Below are 20,755 nucleotides of genomic sequence, written 5' to 3' on the forward strand. Positions count from 1 at the left end.
TCACTGCAGGATGCTGTGGTAGCCATGCTGGTTAAGTGTGCCTTGAATTCTAAATAAATCACAGACAGTGTCACCAACAAAGCACCCCAACACCATAACACCTCCTCCTTCATGCTTTACGGTGGGAACTACACATGCGGAGATCATCCGTTCACCCACAGCACGTCTCACAAAGACATGGTGGTTTGAACCAAAAATCTCAAATTTGGACTCCAGACCAAAGGACAAATTTCCACCGGTCTAATGTCCATTGCTCGTGTTTCTTGGCCCAAGCAGGTCTCTTCTTCTTATTGGTGTCCTTTAGTAGTTGTTTACATTTACATTTTAGTCATTTAGCAGATGCTCTTATCCAGAGCGACTTACAGTTAGTGAGTGCATACATTTTTCATACTGGCCCCCCGTGGGAAACGAACCCACAACCCTGGTGTTGCAAGCGCCATGCTCTACCAATTCGACCATGAAGGCCTGATTTACACAGTCCCCTCTGAACAGTTGATGTTGAGATGTGTCTGTTACTTGAATTCTGTGAAGCATTTATTTGGGCTGCAATTTCTGAGGCTGGTAACTCTAATGAACTAATCCTCTGCAGCAGAGGTAAATCTGGGTCTTCCATTCCTGTGGCGGTCCTCATGAGAGCCAGTTTCATCATAGCGCTTGATGGTTTTTGCGACTGCAGTTGAAGAAACTTTCAAAGTTCTTGAAATGTTCCGTATTGACTGACCTTCATGTTTTAAAGTAATGATGGACTGTCGTTTCTCTTTGCTTATTTGAGCTGTTCTTGCCATAATATGGATTTGGTCTTTTATCAAATAGGGCTATAGGGTATACCACCCCTACATTTACATTTTAGTCATTTAGCAGACGCTCTTATCCAGAGGGACTTACAGTTAGTGAGCGCATACATTTTTATTTATTTTTCATACTGGAATCGAACCCACAACCCTGGCGTTGCAAATGCCATGCTCTACCAACTGAGCTACATCCCTGCCGGCCATTGCCTCCCCTACCCTGGACGCTGGGCCAATTGTGCGCCGCCCCATGGGTCTCCCGGTCTCGGCCGGCTACGACAGAGCCTGGATTCGAACCAGGATCTCTAGTAGACCACTGCGCCACTCGGGAGGACAGTGTCACAACACAACTGATTGGCTCAAACGCATTAAGAAGGAAAGAAATTCCACAAATTAACTTTTAAGAAGGCACACCTGTTAATTGAAATGCATTACAGGTGACTACCTCATGAAGCTGGTTGAGAGAATGCCAAAAGTGTGCAAAGCTGTCATCAAGGCAAAGGGTGGCTATTTGAAGAATCTCAAATATTAAATATATTTTGATTTGTTTAACACTTTTTTGGTTACTACATGATTCCATATGTGTTATTTCATAGTTTTGATGTCTTCACTATTATTCTACAATGTAAAAAATTGTAAAAATAAAGAAAAATCCTTGAATGAGTAGGTGTGTCCAAACCTTTGACTGGTAGTGTATATTTATGGTATTTTTACCCCCCAAATGTGTTAAAGGTACTGTGTTCCGAAACCTAAGCAGACAGTTTTGGAAATTGAACATCTCTGCATAATTCCCTTTGAAAAGAGAACTGCTTCATTCATAAAAGCATTAGCTTCAGTTGATGTATTTGCATTACAAAAATGTAGCATTAAAACTCAACTTAATGTCTTGGAGGACATTGTAGCACTGAGCTGCTTTGTGTGGGGCTTAACTCCCTGGTTCAATCCAAGTGCATCTGTGTACACTTCAAATATGGAAACTTAAGTCAATGCCAAAGTTCAATGAATGTATTACCAATTCCCCAAAAGTACCAGACCTGTTTGTTACACCATATTGATGACTAGAACATGAAATGATTCAAACTAAATGGACTTTCTAAAGTTTCCCCCAGAGGGCAATACGCAAAAGTCGCTACAGACGTACAACTAAAAGGGGAGCTGAGGGAGCCTAAGAAATCTAGGTCATGTCACATGACCTGTTGTCTGAATAACAATAGTGGATGGAGGCCCCGAGATAATATGCCGCACAGTTGTGCTGATCATCTTTGTTCGTTCATTTTCCTCTATCATTTTACTTACCGCCAGACCTAAATTAGGTTTGACAGCCATTGGGCTGAGCCTTTTGGTCCTTTAAGTCCGTATAAAAGCACACCAGCACCAGTTGTATTACCACTAGTGATGGGGAGGGGGGATCGATACAGTTACATATCGTGATATTATTTTTGACCATATATATATCGTATCGCTTTGACAATATCCCAAGACTAATTTTGCGCTAGTTGGTACCTAGACCAAAACGTCAGTATTTTTCCTTCATAGCTTGTTCTCCATCTTCTTTTTAAATAGGGTTCCAATTTGTTTTCAGCACTTTTATTTCCATGACTGATCAAAACTCGTTTTCTCATGGCTCTCTCTTACAGCAGACATATGGTGAGCAATATGTTTGGACCATGGAATCGCAATAAAATCACAGTATTGAATCGCAATACATATAGAATAGTGAGAATCGCAAATACAGATGGTATCTGCACCGAAGTATCGTGATAATATTGTATCGTGAGGTCCCTGGCAATTCCCAGCCCTAATTACCACCACAGTTGAATTTTGACCAATTATCTCATGTGATTCTGCTAGATATCCCTGACAGTAACCTGTTGAAATCTGCACTAATTTCAATTCCATAATCATTCAATATGTAGAAAATTGTCCTTTATAGTGTTGAATTGTTTGTTTTTGTCCTTTTTTTATTGAGATTCAGGAGGCCTGATTTACCCAATAATGTATTCCTCCTCTGGCAGAGGGAGTCATAGAAACGGTTACAGCATCTAGATACAAATGTGGTGATGATGACCATTGTAAGAGATGTACGCTAGAGGGTAATTTAAAGTATTTGTCCAAATAGGTAAATTGGGATTAAATGATTTGAAGCAGGTTAACGCTTGGTTGAAGCAAGCATTGCAGTGAAGGGTGTTAATCAGACACTAATCAGCACTCAACCCAATGCTATTTACTTCTCATGTTTACTACTAGCTTCCCCTGTTTTATAATTACAACCATATTTCACATATTAGGCCTACTACTGTCAACTTTCGTCTGTTGTAGTTTGCAGTTGTAGGAGACCGAAAAGCATCGTCTTTACGTCACTACCCGGGGTTTCCACGCTCTACATCGCTAATGTTACAGTGTGAACTCGACGGCGTCATGGCGGAGACCGGCTGTAGTAGGACCCTCAGCTGAAACGTTATCTACAATCGCTGTCAATCAAAGAATAGTTTGTTTCGAATTGAAAACGGAAAATTAAAAGGTGAACCTATTTTACGCATCTGGAGGAAGAAATCAAGAAACTTGGCTCGAATTCCAGTAAGATCGTTGGGGCTGCTCTCCCCGGCCCGGGAGCTAGCTAGCAAGCTATCTTTAGCTGCTAGTTCGCTAGCCAAAGAAAATAAGAAAAAAGGACCACTGAAGTCGGACGGCAGAATCAGACTGGCAGTTCGCCGTAGCTATCAAGGTAGCCTAAAAGACTAAACAAAGCCCATTTTATTTTTACTAAAAGACAGGCATCTATATGAGTATGATTGCTTAGTTTAGTTAAATAGTTAAATAGAAAGCAAGGAGCCTGTCACCTAGCTAGATTTTTGGGAAGTAAGCGACTGATGAAAACAACACTTGTTAGCTAACGTTATCCATTAGCAACGAGGGAGCTAGCTTGGGAGTGCGGGAAAAGGATGATTATAAAACGTGATGGGTATGTGAATGTGTTTGAGGTCATGGGAATCTGCATATATTGATTAGAAGACTGTTAGAAACAATGATACAATCACAATTGGCTACACGTTTTATGTAAAAACTACCAAACACTTTCCCCATGACCTGGTTTGTTAGATTAGCTAGCTTGTCAGCTACAGTGTAGCTAGTTTGTTTGCTAAAATGTGTAAGGTAGCTAGTAAGCTAACTAGGTCATTCAGATGGCCACATGAACAAATAAAGTATAGCTGGGTACATATTTGCCACAAGTGGAAAATATTTTGCTGAACGTCCCTAACTAGCTACTGTTAACAAAATATTGTTTCACGTGGCTTAACGTTAGTTGCTTTTTCCTCTTTCCAGGCCAGTGTGCTAGCTAGTTAGTGGTCTTGACTTCAGTTTACTGTTTAGCTAGCAACTAGCTAGGTAGGTTAGCAAACAACTTTTCAGGGCTAGAGAGAAAAATATGGATTTAAATGTAGCTAGCTCACAGACGGATTGCTATATATTAGTTAATGGCTAGGTAGATAGCATCAGTGTGGTTCATCGTCTGATAGTGTACCGCCAATAGCTAGCAGCTGAAATGGTGCGCTAAATGCTAAACATCTCAGAAATAAATCTGTATTCTGCACACAGACAGAGCGTGCTTTGCCATTGCTAGTTTACTGGCTTGCTGCGCAACTCTGTCGATGTATGCGAGAGAGAAGAATACTGTAGGCGTGGTACTATCTTGCTTCGGGCCTCCTACGAAAGAGATCTAGAGTGCGGCGCATTGTCTAGGACAGTGCGCGAAACTCACATGCTGTGCAGGCCTCACAACAGGCCTGTGCGGTCGGAAAAACGCTGGCTGCTAACTTACCGCTACCGTTTGCATTCAGACGAAGGAAACTAGCTAATGTGACAGGGATGAAAACAAAACAGCAGGCTGTATGTATTGTTACCTATTTTGCTATGTAGTTCTATCTACTAACTAGCTAACATCATATAAGGCTAAACAAACAAGTTTCGAATCGCTATAAACGACACACCGGGTTTATAGAATACTGTTTTTCTTGTAGCTATCTGACATGGGAAGCAGTCAGGGCAAACAGTCACTAGGAAGCAGTCAAACCATAATCAGAAAATGTTTATCAATTTAAGGATATGTTTATCAAATTGGAGGTTTCTCTATGTTTTGTCGGAGGTTTTAAATCTAAAACACATGCAGCTATTTAAAAGTTTTGAGCACTATTGACAGCATGCCCATCTCATTTAAATACACTGAATGTACACACATACTCATCACTTCAAAATTGTATTTTTAGTTTTTGCAACTTTTGTGCTTTTAATTTTACAGGTGAACTGCATCCAACACGTAAACCAGGGCAGCTTGGATTATAGCATTTTCTCCAAAACTCATATCTGGGACTAAGAGATGGCTGGACGAAGTGAAGAGGAGGGTGTGAGCAACAGCAGTGGGGAGTCAAGGTAATGTGTCTCTCCATCTGTTTGGGAATATGACAGACAGTGCTGTGACCGACAAATGGTCCAGGGTTTATTCATTAGTGCAAAACATTTTGCAATGAAATTGAACGTTTCTTATTGGACAAGTTCAGGTAGATCCCTTCCCGTTCCAGCCTGTTTGCTTCTGTTTGGTTCCTAGAGAATAGCCTACATCCCAGGTTTTTCATTGAGGACAAACTGTTACATTGGAGCTTGCTAGCTGATGATTATATGTGTGTGTGCATATATATCTCGCAACAATTCCAAAGATTTTACTGAGTTACAGTTCATATAAGGAAATCAGTCAATATAAATAAATAAATTAGACTCTATTCTATGGATTTCACATGACTGTACAGGGGCGCAGCCATGGGTGGGCCTGGAAGGGAATAGGATATTTTATTTCAGCTCATGAAACATGGGCCAACACTACATGTTGCATATATATATATATATATATATATATATATATATATATATGAACCATCCAAAGGTTTGTGTGTGGGCTAGCCGTTATGTTGATGAGCAGTTATCGTTTTGGAGCAATCGCTCTACTGGATGCTCCAAGCGAATATGCAAGTTGTTTCGCATCCTTGTTGATATGAACATAAAATGAGACCACTGTGTGCTTCTTGATGTTACCTGGAAGTTGGCAAACCATAGTTGTGTTATTTGTAATTTTTACTGCTGGCACTATATATTTTTATTTCTTTAACCTTTGTTTGACCAGGCAAGTCAATTAAGAACAAATTCTTATTTGTAATGACGTCAAGAGGCAAATGCCTCCTGTGGGGACGGGGGCTTGGATAAAAACAAAAACGGTGCAAGACAAATCGGACAGAAGACACTGGCAACAGCACAAATACAACAGCAAACAAACAGTGGATGTGTGTGTTCGTGCAGGCATGTGTGTGACGTAAAACAACATGACGACATAGTTTTTTGAGTCGTCATGCTTTTCTTGTTTCACAATTGTCGGTGTCAATCCATTGGCTACCGTTGTCTTTTAATGAGTAATGTAGAGACATGGAAATTGTCAATTTGTTCACAACACAAAAGGCTGTTTTGAATGTTATTTTTTTGGCGATATCTCACACCCTGATGTTTGTTGAGTTGTTTCTGCACAACGCCGTCACTAAAGCCAAAGCATTGAAGAGAAACTAGAGTTTCTGTAGTTTCCGTAGTGACAGGACCAGCGTGGCTTGGTACTGTTTTGGATGTCATTTAGTCTTTCCCTTTTTTTATTTAACCTTTTATTTAACTAGGCAAGTCAGTTAAGAACACATTCTTATTTACAATGACGGCCTACACCGGCCAAACCCGGACGACGTTGGGCCAATTGTGCGCCACCCTATGGGACTCCCAGTTGTGATACAGCTGGGAGTCTGTAGTGGTCTGTAGTGACGCCTCAAGCACTGAGATGCAGTGCCTTAGACCGCTGCGCCACTCAGGAGCCCTTGTCTTGTTGAGGCACAGAATCTGGTCAAAGATTCAGGCATGTAAAATGTAGTATATTAGATTCAGGCATGTAAAATATAGTATATTTTATAGGATCCCAATATATACTGAACAAAAATAACATGTAAAGTGTTGGTCCCATGTTTCATGAGCTGAAATAAAATTTCCCAGACATTTTCCATACGCACAAAAAGTAATGTTTCGCTAAACTTTTGTGCACAAATGTGTTTACATCCCTGTTAGTGAGCATTTCTCCTTTACATAAAAAAAAACTAAAACATTTTAGTCATTTAGCAGACGCTCTTATCCATACATTTTTTTCATACTTTACCAAGATAATCCATCCACCTGACAGGCGTGGCAAATCAAGAAGCTGATTAAACGGCATGATCATTACACAAGTGCACCTTGTGTTGGGGACAATAAAAGGCCGCTCTAAAATGAGAAGTTTTGCCAAAACACAATCCTGCAGATATCTCAAGCATGCTGACTACAGGAATGTCCACCAGAGCTGTTGCCAGATAATTTAATGTTCCTTTCTCTACCATAAGCCGCCTCCAATGTTGTTTTAGAGAATTTGGCAGTACGTACAACTACAGACCACGTGTATGGCGTCGTATGGTATGGAGTAATGCTGATGTCAACGGTGTGAACAGAGTGCCCCATGGTGGGGTTATGGTATGGCATAAGCTACGAACACAATTGCATTTTATCGATGGCAATTTGAATGCACGAAGATACCGTGACGAGATCCTGAGGCCCATTGTCGTGCCATTTATCTGCTGCAATCACCTCATGTTTCAGCATGATAATGCACAGCCCCATGTCGCAAGGATCTGTACACAATTCCTGGAAGCTGAATTGGCCAGTTCTTTCATGGCCTGCATACTCACCAGACATGTCACCCATTGAGCATGTTTGGGGTGCTCTGGATCGACGCGTATGACAACATGTTCCAGTTTCCACCATTATCCGGCAACTTCACACAGCCATTGAAGAGGAGTGGGCGGCAAGTAGCTTAGTAAGGTAAGAGCGTTGTGCCAGTAACCGAAAGGTCGCTAGTTCTAATCCCCGAGCCGACTAGGTGAAAAATCTGATGTGCGCTTATTGCTCCTGTAAGTCGCTCTGGATAAGAGCGTCTGCTAAATGACTAAAATGTAAAAATGAGTGGGACAACATTCCACAGGCCACAATCATCAGCCTGATCAACTCTATACTAAGGAGATGTGTCGTGCTGCATGAGGCAAATGGTAGTCTGGTTTTCTGATCTACGCACCAATTTTTTTATATATATATATATTTTTTTTACGTATCTGTGACCAACAGATGCATATCTGAATTCCCAGTCATGTGAAATCCATATATTAAGGCCTAATGAATTTATTTCAATTGACTGATTTCCTTATATGAACTGCAATGCAGTTAAATCTTTGAAATTGTTGCGTGTTGCATTTATATTTTTGTTAACCAAAACATGGCATAATGATTTATTTACATGTTCACGTAGAGAATAGAGATGTTTTGCATCACCATTAACAAGTTATTTAGCTTGTACCTAGTCCTTACACACGGACTCCATACTCAAGTTTAGCCGTGTTGTTTTAGGGGCTGAGGCACCACATATGCTTTCTGTTGTTGTTTTGAGGCTGTGTGAAACATGCACGTTCGCACGCAGGAGGGAAAGCAGTGTGCTCTCAACTGAGTAATCTAAAATGAAACCTCTTTAGACATGGCTCTAGGATTTCCTAAGAGTTATGAGTGTTTTAGTTGTTATCAGTGCTAGACTTGGGCCCGGAACACACCTAGAATTTTCTACTGCTTAAGTACGGGCACCTCTTAGAATATAGGCATTAAAAAAAAAAACATTGCAGAGTTCTGGCACCTAAATGTAAACAGTACCGGCACCCAAAATGAGTACAGAGTCCAGACACCTATTTCAGTCCACTTCAAGCATAGTTTGTGTTGATCTTAGTCTAAGAAATGGTGTGTTTGCTTGCAGCAACTCGGACGATGAGTCCGGGTCGGGGTCCGGGTCTGGCTCCGGCTCCAGCTCCAGCTCCAGTAGCGGTTCTGGAAGTGGTTCTGGAAGCGGTTCTGGAAGCGGTTCAGGAAGCAGCTCAGACTCCGGCAGCCAGTCCGATTCCGACTCGGAGAAATCCAAGGAGAAGAACGAACCAGTAAACAAAGCCAAGATCGACGGGGCCGAGGTAGGAACACCGACATTCAACTGAAACTACATTACATGTCATTTTGAGATTGATTCACTGGGGTTAGCACTACATGATATTGCCAGGTTGAAGTGAAAGAGTATAGTTTGGATAGTTCAAACAAGATTTGAGATCTAATCAAAAGATCTGGGGCTGTATGTGTCAAGCATCTCAGAGTAGGAGAGCTGATCCAGTATCAAGTCTCTCCTTACCATGTCATCTTATTCATTGCTATCTAAAAGGCTAAATTGAACCTAAATCAGACCATTGATACATACGACCCTGGTCAACAGCCCCATTTTGTATTTCTGATGAACAAGTACTGTGTATTGTCCACAGGGGAACTGTCCTTGACTTGTAGCTAACTCTGTCCTATCTTCATCTCAGTTCTGGAAGTCCAACCCCAGTATCCTAGCAGTGCAAAGGTCAGCTATGCTAAGGAAACAGCAACTCCAGCAACAACAACAACAGAGCTCTTCTAACAGTGGATCGGTAGGTGGCGTTATCAATCATTTTACTTCCATCGTTATTCAAGGTGTATTCTAAGGCTCAAATTCAGTAAAGATGGGAGATTATTCATCTTAAAATTTGAATAAAATATTCCCTCAGTTTTATAGCTTGGTGTTTGGTGGTAATTAGTTCTGTCATTCATTGATTTGGTAGTATATAGGTTATAACACACATTATTACACACAGGTAGGCTAGAACATGTTTGTTATTTGGGACTTAGTTTCTAATCTGATGTTTTTCAGGATTCGTCGAGCAGTGACGATTCAGATGACGACTCAAGTGGAAAGAGAAGGAAGTGAGTTGTACTCCCCGACATCGTTCAGTGGGTGATATCAAACACCCTGACTATGTTGCTATACTATTGGTATAATGCTCCCCTGTGTCCATCTCTAGATCGGGTTCTGGATCGTCCTCCGGGTCTGGGTCGGGGTCCGGGAGTGGTTCCGGTTCTGACTCGTCAGCACAGGAACAGGAGCACAGCGAGGAGTCGGATGACTACGAGCCCAGTCACAAAGTCAAAAGCAGGAAGCCTCCAACCAAGTAAGAGTTTTTTTTTTTGTATGCCAATAGATGACTATTTATACCTTCACATTAAGACTCGTCATTTTCACCATTACACTGTGGATATAGTCAATATCCAAAGGAAGGTCCTTTATCGCCTCATACCTATTAGGTCCATTGATGACAGCTCAGTCTGATTTAGCAGTAGTATCGGCATGGTAACTATTTCTGGATGCAAACCAATCCTTTTAGAATGGATGCTCAGCCGCCACAATTCATCACTAGACTGTCAATGGCACTAAAGATGTGCTTCATTGTTGAGGGAGCTAGCACGTAAGCGTTTCACTGCACCTTTTTATACCTGCGCTAATCTGTGTAATAAACAAATACAATTTGATTTGAAGATCAAATGACCTTTCTAAGGGTGGAGGAGAGGAAACACTGTCTGTACTGTGCTACTCTCCTGTTCACTGTCTGTACTGTGCTACTCTCCTGTTCACTGTCTGTACTGTGCTACTCTCCTGTTCACTGTCTGTACTGTGCTACTCTCCTGTTCACTGTCTGTACTGTGCTACTCTCCTGTTCACTGTCTGTACTGTGCTACTCTCCTGTTCACTGTCTGTACTGTGCTACTCTCCTGTTCACTGTCTGTACTGTGCTACTCTCCTGTTCACTGTCTGTACTGTGCTACTCTCCTGTTCACTTTCTCCCTTCAGGGCCAACGCCAGAAACGGGAAGAAGAGCAACGTGCCGAGGAAAAAGCCCTCGGCGGGCTCGTCCTCGGACCACGAGGACTACGACGGTAAGAAGTCGTCGTCCAACCAGGGGCCCAGGCGCCAGGCCACGCAGAACGTCAGCTACAAGGAGGACGACGAGGCGAAGACCGACTCTGACGACCTGGTGGAGGTGTGCGGGGAGGACGTGCCCCCGCCGGACGAGGAGGAGTTTGAGACCCTGGAGCGCGTGATGGAGACGCGGATAGGGAGGAGGGGAGGTAAAGAGACAGAACCATAAGAGTCAAAGTACCCATTTAACTAAGTTGATAGTTGCCATGACGCCCTGGTAGCAACCTAGACAGAGCTCCTGAACATGTTTACATATTTAGTTATTTTTAAGTGTTTTTCATTATTTTTAGGAACCAACATTTTATTTGTTTTGATAATGAGTTTTTGTTGCATATATTTGGTTGTTTTGAGCCACGGATTTGCAGATTGACTGACAAGTCAACTCTTTTTGACTTGGCTAGCTAGAACATGTTTTTGTTTGAAAAATGCATCTGGACACAGTACCATTTTTTTTTTCTTCACCTGGCTGCTTGAAGCTTGAGAGGAATGGGAGATAGAGGACTACAGCAGTGGTGAGGCAGAGGGCTCGTAGTGAGGACGACTGAATACTACTCTGAACTTTGTGTGTTGAGCGTTTTGGCGCCCAGAGCTGCCAAGACATCCCCCAAGTGGGTGCTTCACAGAGTGGAAGAGGAGAAGTCCAGTGGCTATAAGACTCACGCTGGTTCCCAGACTGGCCCTGTACCAGATCATCAGCATCATTTACCATCCTTTGACCAGCTCCCTACGCTGACGCCATGAACTGACCCTCTACATCTGCAGAGGATGCAGCTTTCAAAGACTTGGCCTCTTTTGGTTGGCCTGACCTGTCATGATATATTGCTTGCTTGTTTGTTAGTTATTTGCTTATGAAGCGCTTTGAGGTTTTTTATAAATTCTTATTATTCCCATACTAAACACAGGTTGTTATTTTTCCCCCGCAGCGACGGGAGGCACCACCACAGTGTACGCAGTGGAGGCAGACGGAGACCCCAACGCCAACTTCAACCCCAACAAGGAGGCTGGCGAGCAGCAGTACCTGTTCAAGTGGAAAGGCTGGTCCCACATCCACAACACCTGGGAGACGGAGGAGACGCTCAAGCTGCAGAACGTCAAGGGCATGAAGAAACTAGACAACTTCAAGAAGAAGGAATCGGACAAGAAGAAATGGTAAGATAATAAATCATTAATCAGAGATGGGAAATGTGTTTGTCAATCATAGTCACAAAAGAAATAAACTATCAATAATACAAATATTAAAAAACAGAAGTCAACATTTGTGGCCTTGGCTATTGGTTGGAAGAGGTGTTTTTGAGTGCCAGATAAGAGTTAGATTGGGTATGATTTTTTTGCTATTATATTGTTTTCCTTCTCCAGGATAAAATGTTCTTCACCAGAGGATGTGGAATACTTCAACTGTCAACAGGAGCTCATGGACGACTTACACTCACAATATCAGCTGGTGGAGAGGATAATTGGTGAGATGTCCTACTGCCCAGGCGTTCCTTCCATTATTTACAGTTTGGGGTGGGACATAGGATTGAGATGTATAGAGCAGACTACACTACTTTATGCAGAGTCCGTTTTGTGGTAGTTCTATAAATAACATTCTTAAAGTATTGCCTGAATATTTTTGTTTTGATCGGGAATCGCACCCTTTTAACATGTTCTGATTTGATGTCACCCAGGGCATTCAAATCAGAAGTCTGCAGCGGGTTTCCCGGACTACCTGTGCAAGTGGCAGGGCCTGTCGTACTCTGAGTGCAGCTGGGAGGATGGAGCCCTCATCTCCAGAAAGTACCAGAAGAGTATAGATGACTACATGCGCAGAAACCAGTCCAAGTCCATTCCCTCAAGAGACTGCAAGGTAAGGAGTAGGGTGATATTGACCTTAGACCAGGGAAAGGCAACTAGATTCAGCCGCGGGCAGATTTTTGTCGAAGAGGATGGTCGGGGGCAGGAACATAATTATAATAATTGATACACTGCAAATTGACCACAACTACAGTGGTCCTCTGTAGCTCAGTTGGTAGAGCACTGCGCTTGTAACGCCAAGGTAGTGGGTTCGATCCCCGGGACCACCCATACACAAAAAATGTATGCACGCATGACTGTAAGTCGCTTTGGATAAAAGCGTCTGCTAAATGGCATATTATAACTAAGCCCCAAAATAAATGGTCTTTTGAAAATAACAATCATTACATACACAGAGACACGATCACATATACACTGCTCAAAAAAATTAAGGGAACACTAAAATAACACATCCTAGATCTGAATGAATGAAATAATCTTATTAAATACTTTTTTCTTTACATAGTTGAATGTGCTGACAACAAAATCACACACATGATCAATGGAAATCAAATTTATCAACCCATGGAGGTCTGGATTTGGAGTCACCCTCAAAATTAAAGTGGAAAACCACACTACAGGCTGATCCAACTTTGATGTAATGTCCTTAAAACAAGTCAAAATGAGGCTCAGTAGTGTGTGTGTGTGGCCTCCACGTGCCTGTATGACCTCCCTACAACGCCTGGGCATGCTCCTGATGAGGTGGCGGATGGTCTCCCGAGGGATCTCCTCCCAGACCTGGACTAAAGCATCCGCCAACTCCTGGACAGTCTGTGGTGCAACGTGGCGTTGGTGGATGGAGCGAGACATGATGTCCCAGATGTGCTCAATTGGATTTAGGTCTGGGGAACGGGCCGGCCAGTCCATAGCATCAATGCCTTCCTCTTGCAGGAACTGCTGACACACTCCAGCCACATGAGGTCTAGCATTGTCTTGCATTAGGAGGAACCCAGGGCCAACCGCACCAGCATATGGTCTCACAAGTGGTCTGAGGATCTCATCTCGGTACCTAATGGCAGTCAGGCTACCTCTGGCGAGCACATGGAGGGCTGTGCGGCCCCCCAAAGAAATGCCACCCCACACCATGACTGACCCACCGCCAAACCGGTCATGCTGGAGGATGTTGCAGGCAGCAGAACGTTCTCCACGGCGTCTCCAGACTCTGTCACGTCTGTCACGTGCTCAGTGTGAACCTGCTTTCATCTGTGAAGAGCACAGGGCGCCAGTGGTGAATTTGCCAATCTTGGTGTTCTCTGGCAAATGCCAAACGTCCTGCACGGTGTTGGGCTGTAAGCACAACCCCCACCTGTGGACGTCGGGCCCTCATACCACCCTCATGGAGTCTGTTTCTGACCGTTTGAGCAGACACATGCACATTTGTGGCCTGCTGGAGGTCAGTTTGCAGGGCTCTGGCAGTGCTCCTCCTTGCACAAAGGCGGAGGTAGCAGTCCTGCTGCTGGGTTGTTGCCCTCCTACGGCCTCCTCCACGTCTCCTGATGTACTGGCCTGTCTCCTGGTAGGGCCTCCATGCTCTGGACACTACGCTGACAGACACAGCAAACCTTCTTGCCACAGCTCGAATTGATGTGCCATCCTGGATGAGCTGCACTACCTGAGCCACTTGTGTGGGTTGTAGACTCCGTCTCATGCTACCACTAGAGTGAAATCACCGCCAGCATTCAAAAGTTACCAAAACATCAGCCAGGAAGCATAGGAACTGAGAAGTGGTCTGTGGTCACCACCTGCAAAACCAGTCCTTTATTGGGGGTGTCTTGCTAATTGCCTATAATTTCCACCTGTTGTCTATTCCATTTGCACAACAGCATGTGAATTTTATTGTCAATCAGTGTTGTTTCCTAAGTGGACAGTTTGATTTCACAGAAGTGTGATTGACTTGGAGTTACATTGTGTTGTTTAAGTGTTCCCTTTATTTTTTTGAGCAGTGTATTTTATTTTTTCTTGAGTACAGATTTCCTAAATTAACCAAGAATTCATCCCAAAAAATATTTTTGTCTTTAAAAAAAAAAAAAAATTTGACCAATTTCCTCCACTTAAGGCCCCCCTTGGTCTGTCCTTGCATAGCACATCTGAATGGATTGGAAAGGGGAAATCAGCAATGTTGTCCTATTTCTGTTACCTATCCATTCCCTTTAAAAACTGAGGACCTGGCAAGGACCCAGATGTAGAGACTTGGGATCGTTTTAGGAGCCGGCGGTAGTTTGAGTATTTGACTTACAGCAGTCGTCCCTTTTGGAATGACAGAGAGAACTGTCATTGGAATGACTTGTTTTAATTTAGAACTTCAAACTCTCTCTCTTTCCTCCCATCTCACTCTCTCCTGTCTCCTCGTCAGGTGTTGAAACAGAGGCCGAGGTTTATTCCCATGAAGAAACAGCCATCCTATATCGGAGGAGAAGGACTGGAGCTCCGAGACTACCAGTTGGACAGCTTGAACTGGATGGCTCACTCCTGGTGCAAGTACGTCATAGTATTCTTGAGCTTCCGTGGTTGTTGTGTTACATTTTGACTATTTTGAATTATTTTCTTATTTTTTGCTAAACTCAGCATTTGGGTGTTTCATAATTCAAATTAAATATCACTGTTCGAACCCCAGACATTCTGAATTTCATTGCGATTCACTTTTCACTATCTGAAACCAGACAATAAAAAGTTACTCAGAATAACTTTACTGAGGACAAAAAATACAATTTGCCACATTTAGTTTCTTTGGCTGTTAATATATATATTATCTTTGTACAAAATACTGTTCATCATCCTGTCGATGCTCCCAACACTTTTCTCACCATCCTCTCGTCTTTCCCCAGGGGGAACAGTTGCATCCTGGCAGACGAGATGGGTCTGGGCAAAACCATCCAGACAATCTCCTTCCTCAACTACCTGTTCCATGATCACCAGCTGTACGGACCCTTCCTGCTGGTGGTGCCCCTTTCCACGCTCGTCTCCTGGCAGAGAGAGATCCAGCTGTGGGCCCCCCTCATGAACGTGGTGGTCTACCTGGGAGACATTAGCAGCCGGGGCATGGTAGGCTACAGTCGTAGTGCTGGATATGATAGATGACATGGTAGGCTACAGTCGTAGTGATGGATATGATAGATGGCATGGTAGGCTACAGTCGTAGTGATGGATATGATAGATGACATGGTAGGCTACAGCTGTAGTGATGGATATGATAGATGGCATGGTAGGCTACAGCCGTAGTGATGGATATGATAGATGGCATGGTAGGCTACAGCTGTAGTGATGGATATGATAGATGACATGGTAGGCTACAGCTGTAGTGATGGATATGATAGATGACATGGTAGGCTACAGCTGTAGTGATGGATATGATAGATGACATGGTAGGCTACAGCTGTAGTGATGGATATGATAGATGACATGGTAGGCTACAGCTGTAGTGATGGATATGATAGATGACATGGTAGGCTACAGTCGTAGTTATGGATATGATAGATGGCATGGTAGGCTACAGTCGTAGTGATGGATATGATAGATGACATGGTAGGCTACAGCCGTAGTGATGGATATGATAGATGACATGGTAGGCTACAGCCGTAGTGATGGATATGATAGATGACATGGTAGGCTACAGCCATAGTTATGGATATGATAGATGACATGGTAGGCTACAGCCATAGTTATGGATATGATAGATGACATGGTAGGCTACAGCTGTAGTGATGGATATGATAGATGACATGGTAGGCTACAGTCGTAGTGATGGATATGATAGATGACATGGTAGGCTACAGCCGTAGTGATGGATATGATAGATGACATGGTAGGCTACAGCCATAGTTATGGATATGATAGATGACATGGTAGGCTACAGCCATAGTTATGGATATGATAGATGACATGGTAGGCTACAGTCGTAGTGCTGGATATGATAGATGACATGGTAGGCTACAGCCATAGTTATGGATATGATAGATGACATGGTAGGCTACAGTCGTAGTGATGGATATGATAGATGGCATGGTAGGCTACAGCCATAGTTATGGATATGATAGATGACATGGTAGGCTACAGCTGTAGTTATGGATATGATAGATGACATGGTAGGCTACAGCTGTAGTTATGGATATGATAGATGACATGGTAGGCTACAGTCGTAGTGATGGATATGATAGATGGCATGGTAGGCTACAGCCATAGTTATGGATATGATAGATGACATGGTAGGCTACAGTCGTAGTGATGGATATGATAGATGACATGGTAGGCTACAGCTGTAGTGATGGATATGATAGATGACATGGTAGGCTACAGCCGTAGTGATGGATATGATAGATGGCATGGTAGGCTACAGCCATAGTTATGGATATGATAGATGACATGGTAGGCTACAGTCGTAGTTATGGATATGATAGATGACATGGTAGGCTACAGTCGTAGTGATGGATATGATAGATGACATGGTAGGCTACAGCCGTAGTGATGGATATGATAGATGGCATGGTAGGCTACAGTCGTAGTTATGGATATGATAGATGACATGGTAGGCTACAGTCGTAGTTATGGATATGATAGATGACATGGTAGGCTACAGCCATAGTTATGGATATGATAGATGGCATGGTAGGCTACAGTCGTAGTGATGGATATGATAGATGACATGGTAGGCTACAGTCGTAGTGATGGATATGATAGATGGCATGGTAGGCTACAGCTGTAGTGATGGATATGATAGATGACATGGTAGGCTACAGTCGTAGTGATGGATATGATAGATGGCATGGTAGGCTACAGTCATAGTGATGGATATGATAGATGGCATGGTAGGCTACAGTCGTAGTGATGGATATGATAGATGACATGGTAGGCTACAGCCGTAGTGATGGATATGATAGATGGCATGGTAGGCTACAGCCATAGTTATGGATATGATAGATGACATGGTAGGCTACAGCTGTAGTGATGGATATGATAGATGGCATGGTAGGCTACAGTCGTAGCGCTGGATATGATAGATGACATGGTAGGCTACAGCTGTAGTGATGGATATGATAGATGGCATGGTAGGCTACAGCCGTAGTGATGGATATGATAGATGACATGGTAGGCTACAGCCATAGTTATGGATATGATAGATGACATGGTAGGCTACAGTCGTAGTGATGGATATGATAGATGACATGGTAGGCTACAGTCGTAGTGATGGATATGATAGATGACATGGTAGGCTACAGCCGTAGTGATGGATATGATAGATGGCATGGTAGGCTACAGTCGTAGTGCTGGATATGATAGATGACATGGTAGGCTACAGTCGTAGTTATGGATATGATAGATGACATGGTAGGCTACAGCCGTAGTGATGGATATGATAGATGACATGGTAGGCTACAGCCGTAGTGATGGATATGATAGATGGCATGGTAGGCTACAGCCATAGTTATGGATATGATAGATGACATGGTAGGCTACAGCCGTAGTTATGGATATGATAGATGACATGGTAGGCTACAGCCGTAGTGATGGATATGATAGATGACATGGTAGGCTACAGCCGTAGTGATGGATATGATAGATGGCATGGTAGGCTACAGCCGTAGTTATGGATATGATAGATGACATGGTAGGCTACAGTCGTAGTTATGGATATGATAGATGACATGGTAGGCTACAGCCGTAGTGATGGATATGATAGATGACATGGTAGGCTACAGCCGTAGTGATGGATATGATAGATGGCATGGTAGGCTACAGCCATAGTTATGGATATGATAGATGACATGGTAGGCTACAGCCGTAGTTATGGATATGATAGATGACATGGTAGGCTACAGCCATAGTTATGGATATGATAGATGACATGGTAGGCTACAGCCGTAGTGATGGATATGATAGATGGCATGGTAGGCTACAGTCGTAGTGATGGATATGATAGATGACATGGTAGGCTACAGCCGTAGTTATGGATATGATAGATGACATGGTAGGCTACAGTCGTAGTTATGGATATGATAGATGACATGGTAGGCTACAGTCGTAGTGATGGATATGATAGATGACATGGTAGGCTACAGTCGTAGTGCTGGATATGATAGATGACATGGTAGGCTACAGTCGTAGTTATGGATATGATAGATGACATGGTAGGGTACAGTCGTAGTGATGGATATGATAGATGACATGGTAGGCTACAGCTGTAGTGATGGATATGATAGATGACATGGTAGGCTACAGTCGTAGTGCTGGATATGATAGATGACATGGTAGGCTACAGTCGTAGTTATGGATATGATAGATGACATGGTAGGCTACAGTCGTAGTGATGGATATGATAGATGACATGGTAGGCTACAGCTGTAGTGATGGATATGATAGATGACATGGTAGGCTACAGTCGTAGTGATGGATATGATAGATGATTTTTAATGATTCAGAACAGATGAGAGAATAAGTTGCAGGGTTTTTCATACTGCCGATATTGCATTGGGGTTTCTGGCATTTGATATTTGAAGAAGAGTGTTTACTGCGACGTTGCTATTTCAAGATCGAGACACCACTTCCAGACTTTTGACTTTTCTTGAATTAAGGCTGCATTTAATTATGAATTCCTCTTCGTTACTTTTTAGATCAGAACACATGAATGGATGCACGTTCAGAACAAGAGACTCAAGTTTAACATCCTGCTAACAACATATGAAATTCTCCTAAAAGATAAGGTAAGATCAGGTTTCTTAGATCTTTGTAACGTGTGAGTTGTTGAAAGAATTTACTCTTGAAGGGCAATAAACGTCATTAATCAATTAATGATGTACACAATAAAACCTGAGCTAAACTGCACACAGAGAAAAAAATGGTATCCACGAGTTCATCTGACTCTGGGGAAGTAGATAAAGGACCTCATTGCCAAAATCCAGAAATATCCCTTTAATATAGTCATTTAGCTTTTGCCCAAGGGACTTATTGTCAACATTAACATGGAATTCCCAACCCTGTTGTGGCCATCACCATGCTTTAACCCACTTAGCTATTGACACCACATTGTAACTACCACTCTGTGTCCACTATGCAGGGATTCCTGGGGAACGTGCCATGGGCCTTCATCGGCGTGGACGAGGCCCACCGGCTGAAGAACGACGACTCGCTGCTTTATAAGACCATGATGGACTTCAAGTCCAACCACCGGCTGCTCATCACCGGCACGCCGCTGCAGAACTCACTCAAAGAGCTCTGGTCCCTGCTGCACTTCATCATGCCCGAAAAGTAGGTAACCTGGCTACCTCGCCGGTGTGTATGGGGGGGTGGGGGTTGACGGTCCTATTTAATTTCATTGTGTGTGTGTGAAGGCCATCAGTCCTATAGGAGTTAACGGAGTGGCTGCGGATCCGATGGTGCTCGTTTTTAATAAAGTCCGATCAAAGCTGAATCAATGTCTGAACAGTATTCTACGTAACAGAATCGTATATAATGGCATAGTATAACGTTACTGTAAGACAAAAACAACAGTTTTTCCATTCATGTGGCCAAAACTCAACAGCGAACACAACTAAGCAAAATACACAGGTAGGCTATGCTACAGTTTAACACCATCTGCTCAAAAATTTGTCCACTGGCCATCATTCGAAACAGCACTGTAGGCTACTTCGAAACAGCTCTATAACTCAAGAAGATCTAAATGCATGTCCCCATGATCAAATGGTTACTCTGCAGAATGATGCTGCATGGATGTTGCACTGGTAAAACTTAAAGAATTATCATTCATGTTTGAATGCTGTATTGTTTTACATGAACTTTATACTATGCTATTATATTGGGTTCTGTTATGTAGAGTACTATCATTATGTGATCTTGTAGACAGTGATTCAGCTTTTATCTAACTTCATTAAAAGATAACCATTCTCCTGAGTAGCCTGGTCGCTATGTGTTGTACAGAATAAACACATGCCTAGAGGCTTCGGGAAGTTCGGAAGCGGATCCGCAGCCAAAGCCATGAGTTAATGGTGTGTTTGTGTGTAATAATAATGTGGAGCGTGCTTATATTGGTCCTGTTACATATACAAGTGTGAATTGGGAATGTTTCTTGCATATCCCAAATTCCCCTGACACCTGCAGCGAGTGGGGTCATGGCCAGGGTCACCATTGTCCAGCGCCCCTGGCGCAATTGGGGTTCAGTGCCTTGCTCAAGTGACACAGC

The 20,755-nt window shown here is 43.0% G+C and overlaps 1 protein-coding gene across 2 annotated transcripts in view; it reads left to right on the forward strand.

Annotated features, from left to right (window-relative positions):
- The first annotated feature begins 3,198 nt into the window (after nt 1-3,198).
- Nucleotides 3,199-20,755, forward strand: part of chd1 (chromodomain helicase DNA binding protein 1) — a 36,382-nt gene continuing 18,825 nt past the window's right edge. Inside the window, exons 1-14 of one of the 2 annotated variants that reach the window (XM_041897388.1) lie at nt 3,199-3,513; nt 5,086-5,216; nt 8,689-8,896; nt 9,284-9,388; nt 9,649-9,701; nt 9,800-9,946; nt 10,624-10,901; nt 11,676-11,901; nt 12,109-12,209; nt 12,420-12,598; nt 14,939-15,063; nt 15,411-15,627; nt 19,191-19,280; nt 19,634-19,824. In XM_041897388.1, the coding sequence (XP_041753322.1) occupies nt 5,164-5,216; nt 8,689-8,896; nt 9,284-9,388; nt 9,649-9,701; nt 9,800-9,946; nt 10,624-10,901; nt 11,676-11,901; nt 12,109-12,209; nt 12,420-12,598; nt 14,939-15,063; nt 15,411-15,627; nt 19,191-19,280; nt 19,634-19,824 (1,973 nt within the window). In that variant the 5' untranslated portion in view covers nt 3,199-3,513; nt 5,086-5,163. The remainder of the gene's footprint in view (nt 3,514-5,085; nt 5,217-8,688; nt 8,897-9,283; nt 9,389-9,648; nt 9,702-9,799; nt 9,947-10,623; nt 10,902-11,675; nt 11,902-12,108; nt 12,210-12,419; nt 12,599-14,938; nt 15,064-15,410; nt 15,628-19,190; nt 19,281-19,633; nt 19,825-20,755) is intronic. The other variant, XM_041897389.1, reaches the window with a different exon arrangement.

This window comes from Coregonus clupeaformis, chromosome 15 (genome assembly GCF_020615455.1).
Source record: "Coregonus clupeaformis isolate EN_2021a chromosome 15, ASM2061545v1, whole genome shotgun sequence".
In the NCBI taxonomy this organism is placed as follows: Eukaryota; Metazoa; Chordata; class Actinopteri; order Salmoniformes; family Salmonidae; genus Coregonus; species Coregonus clupeaformis.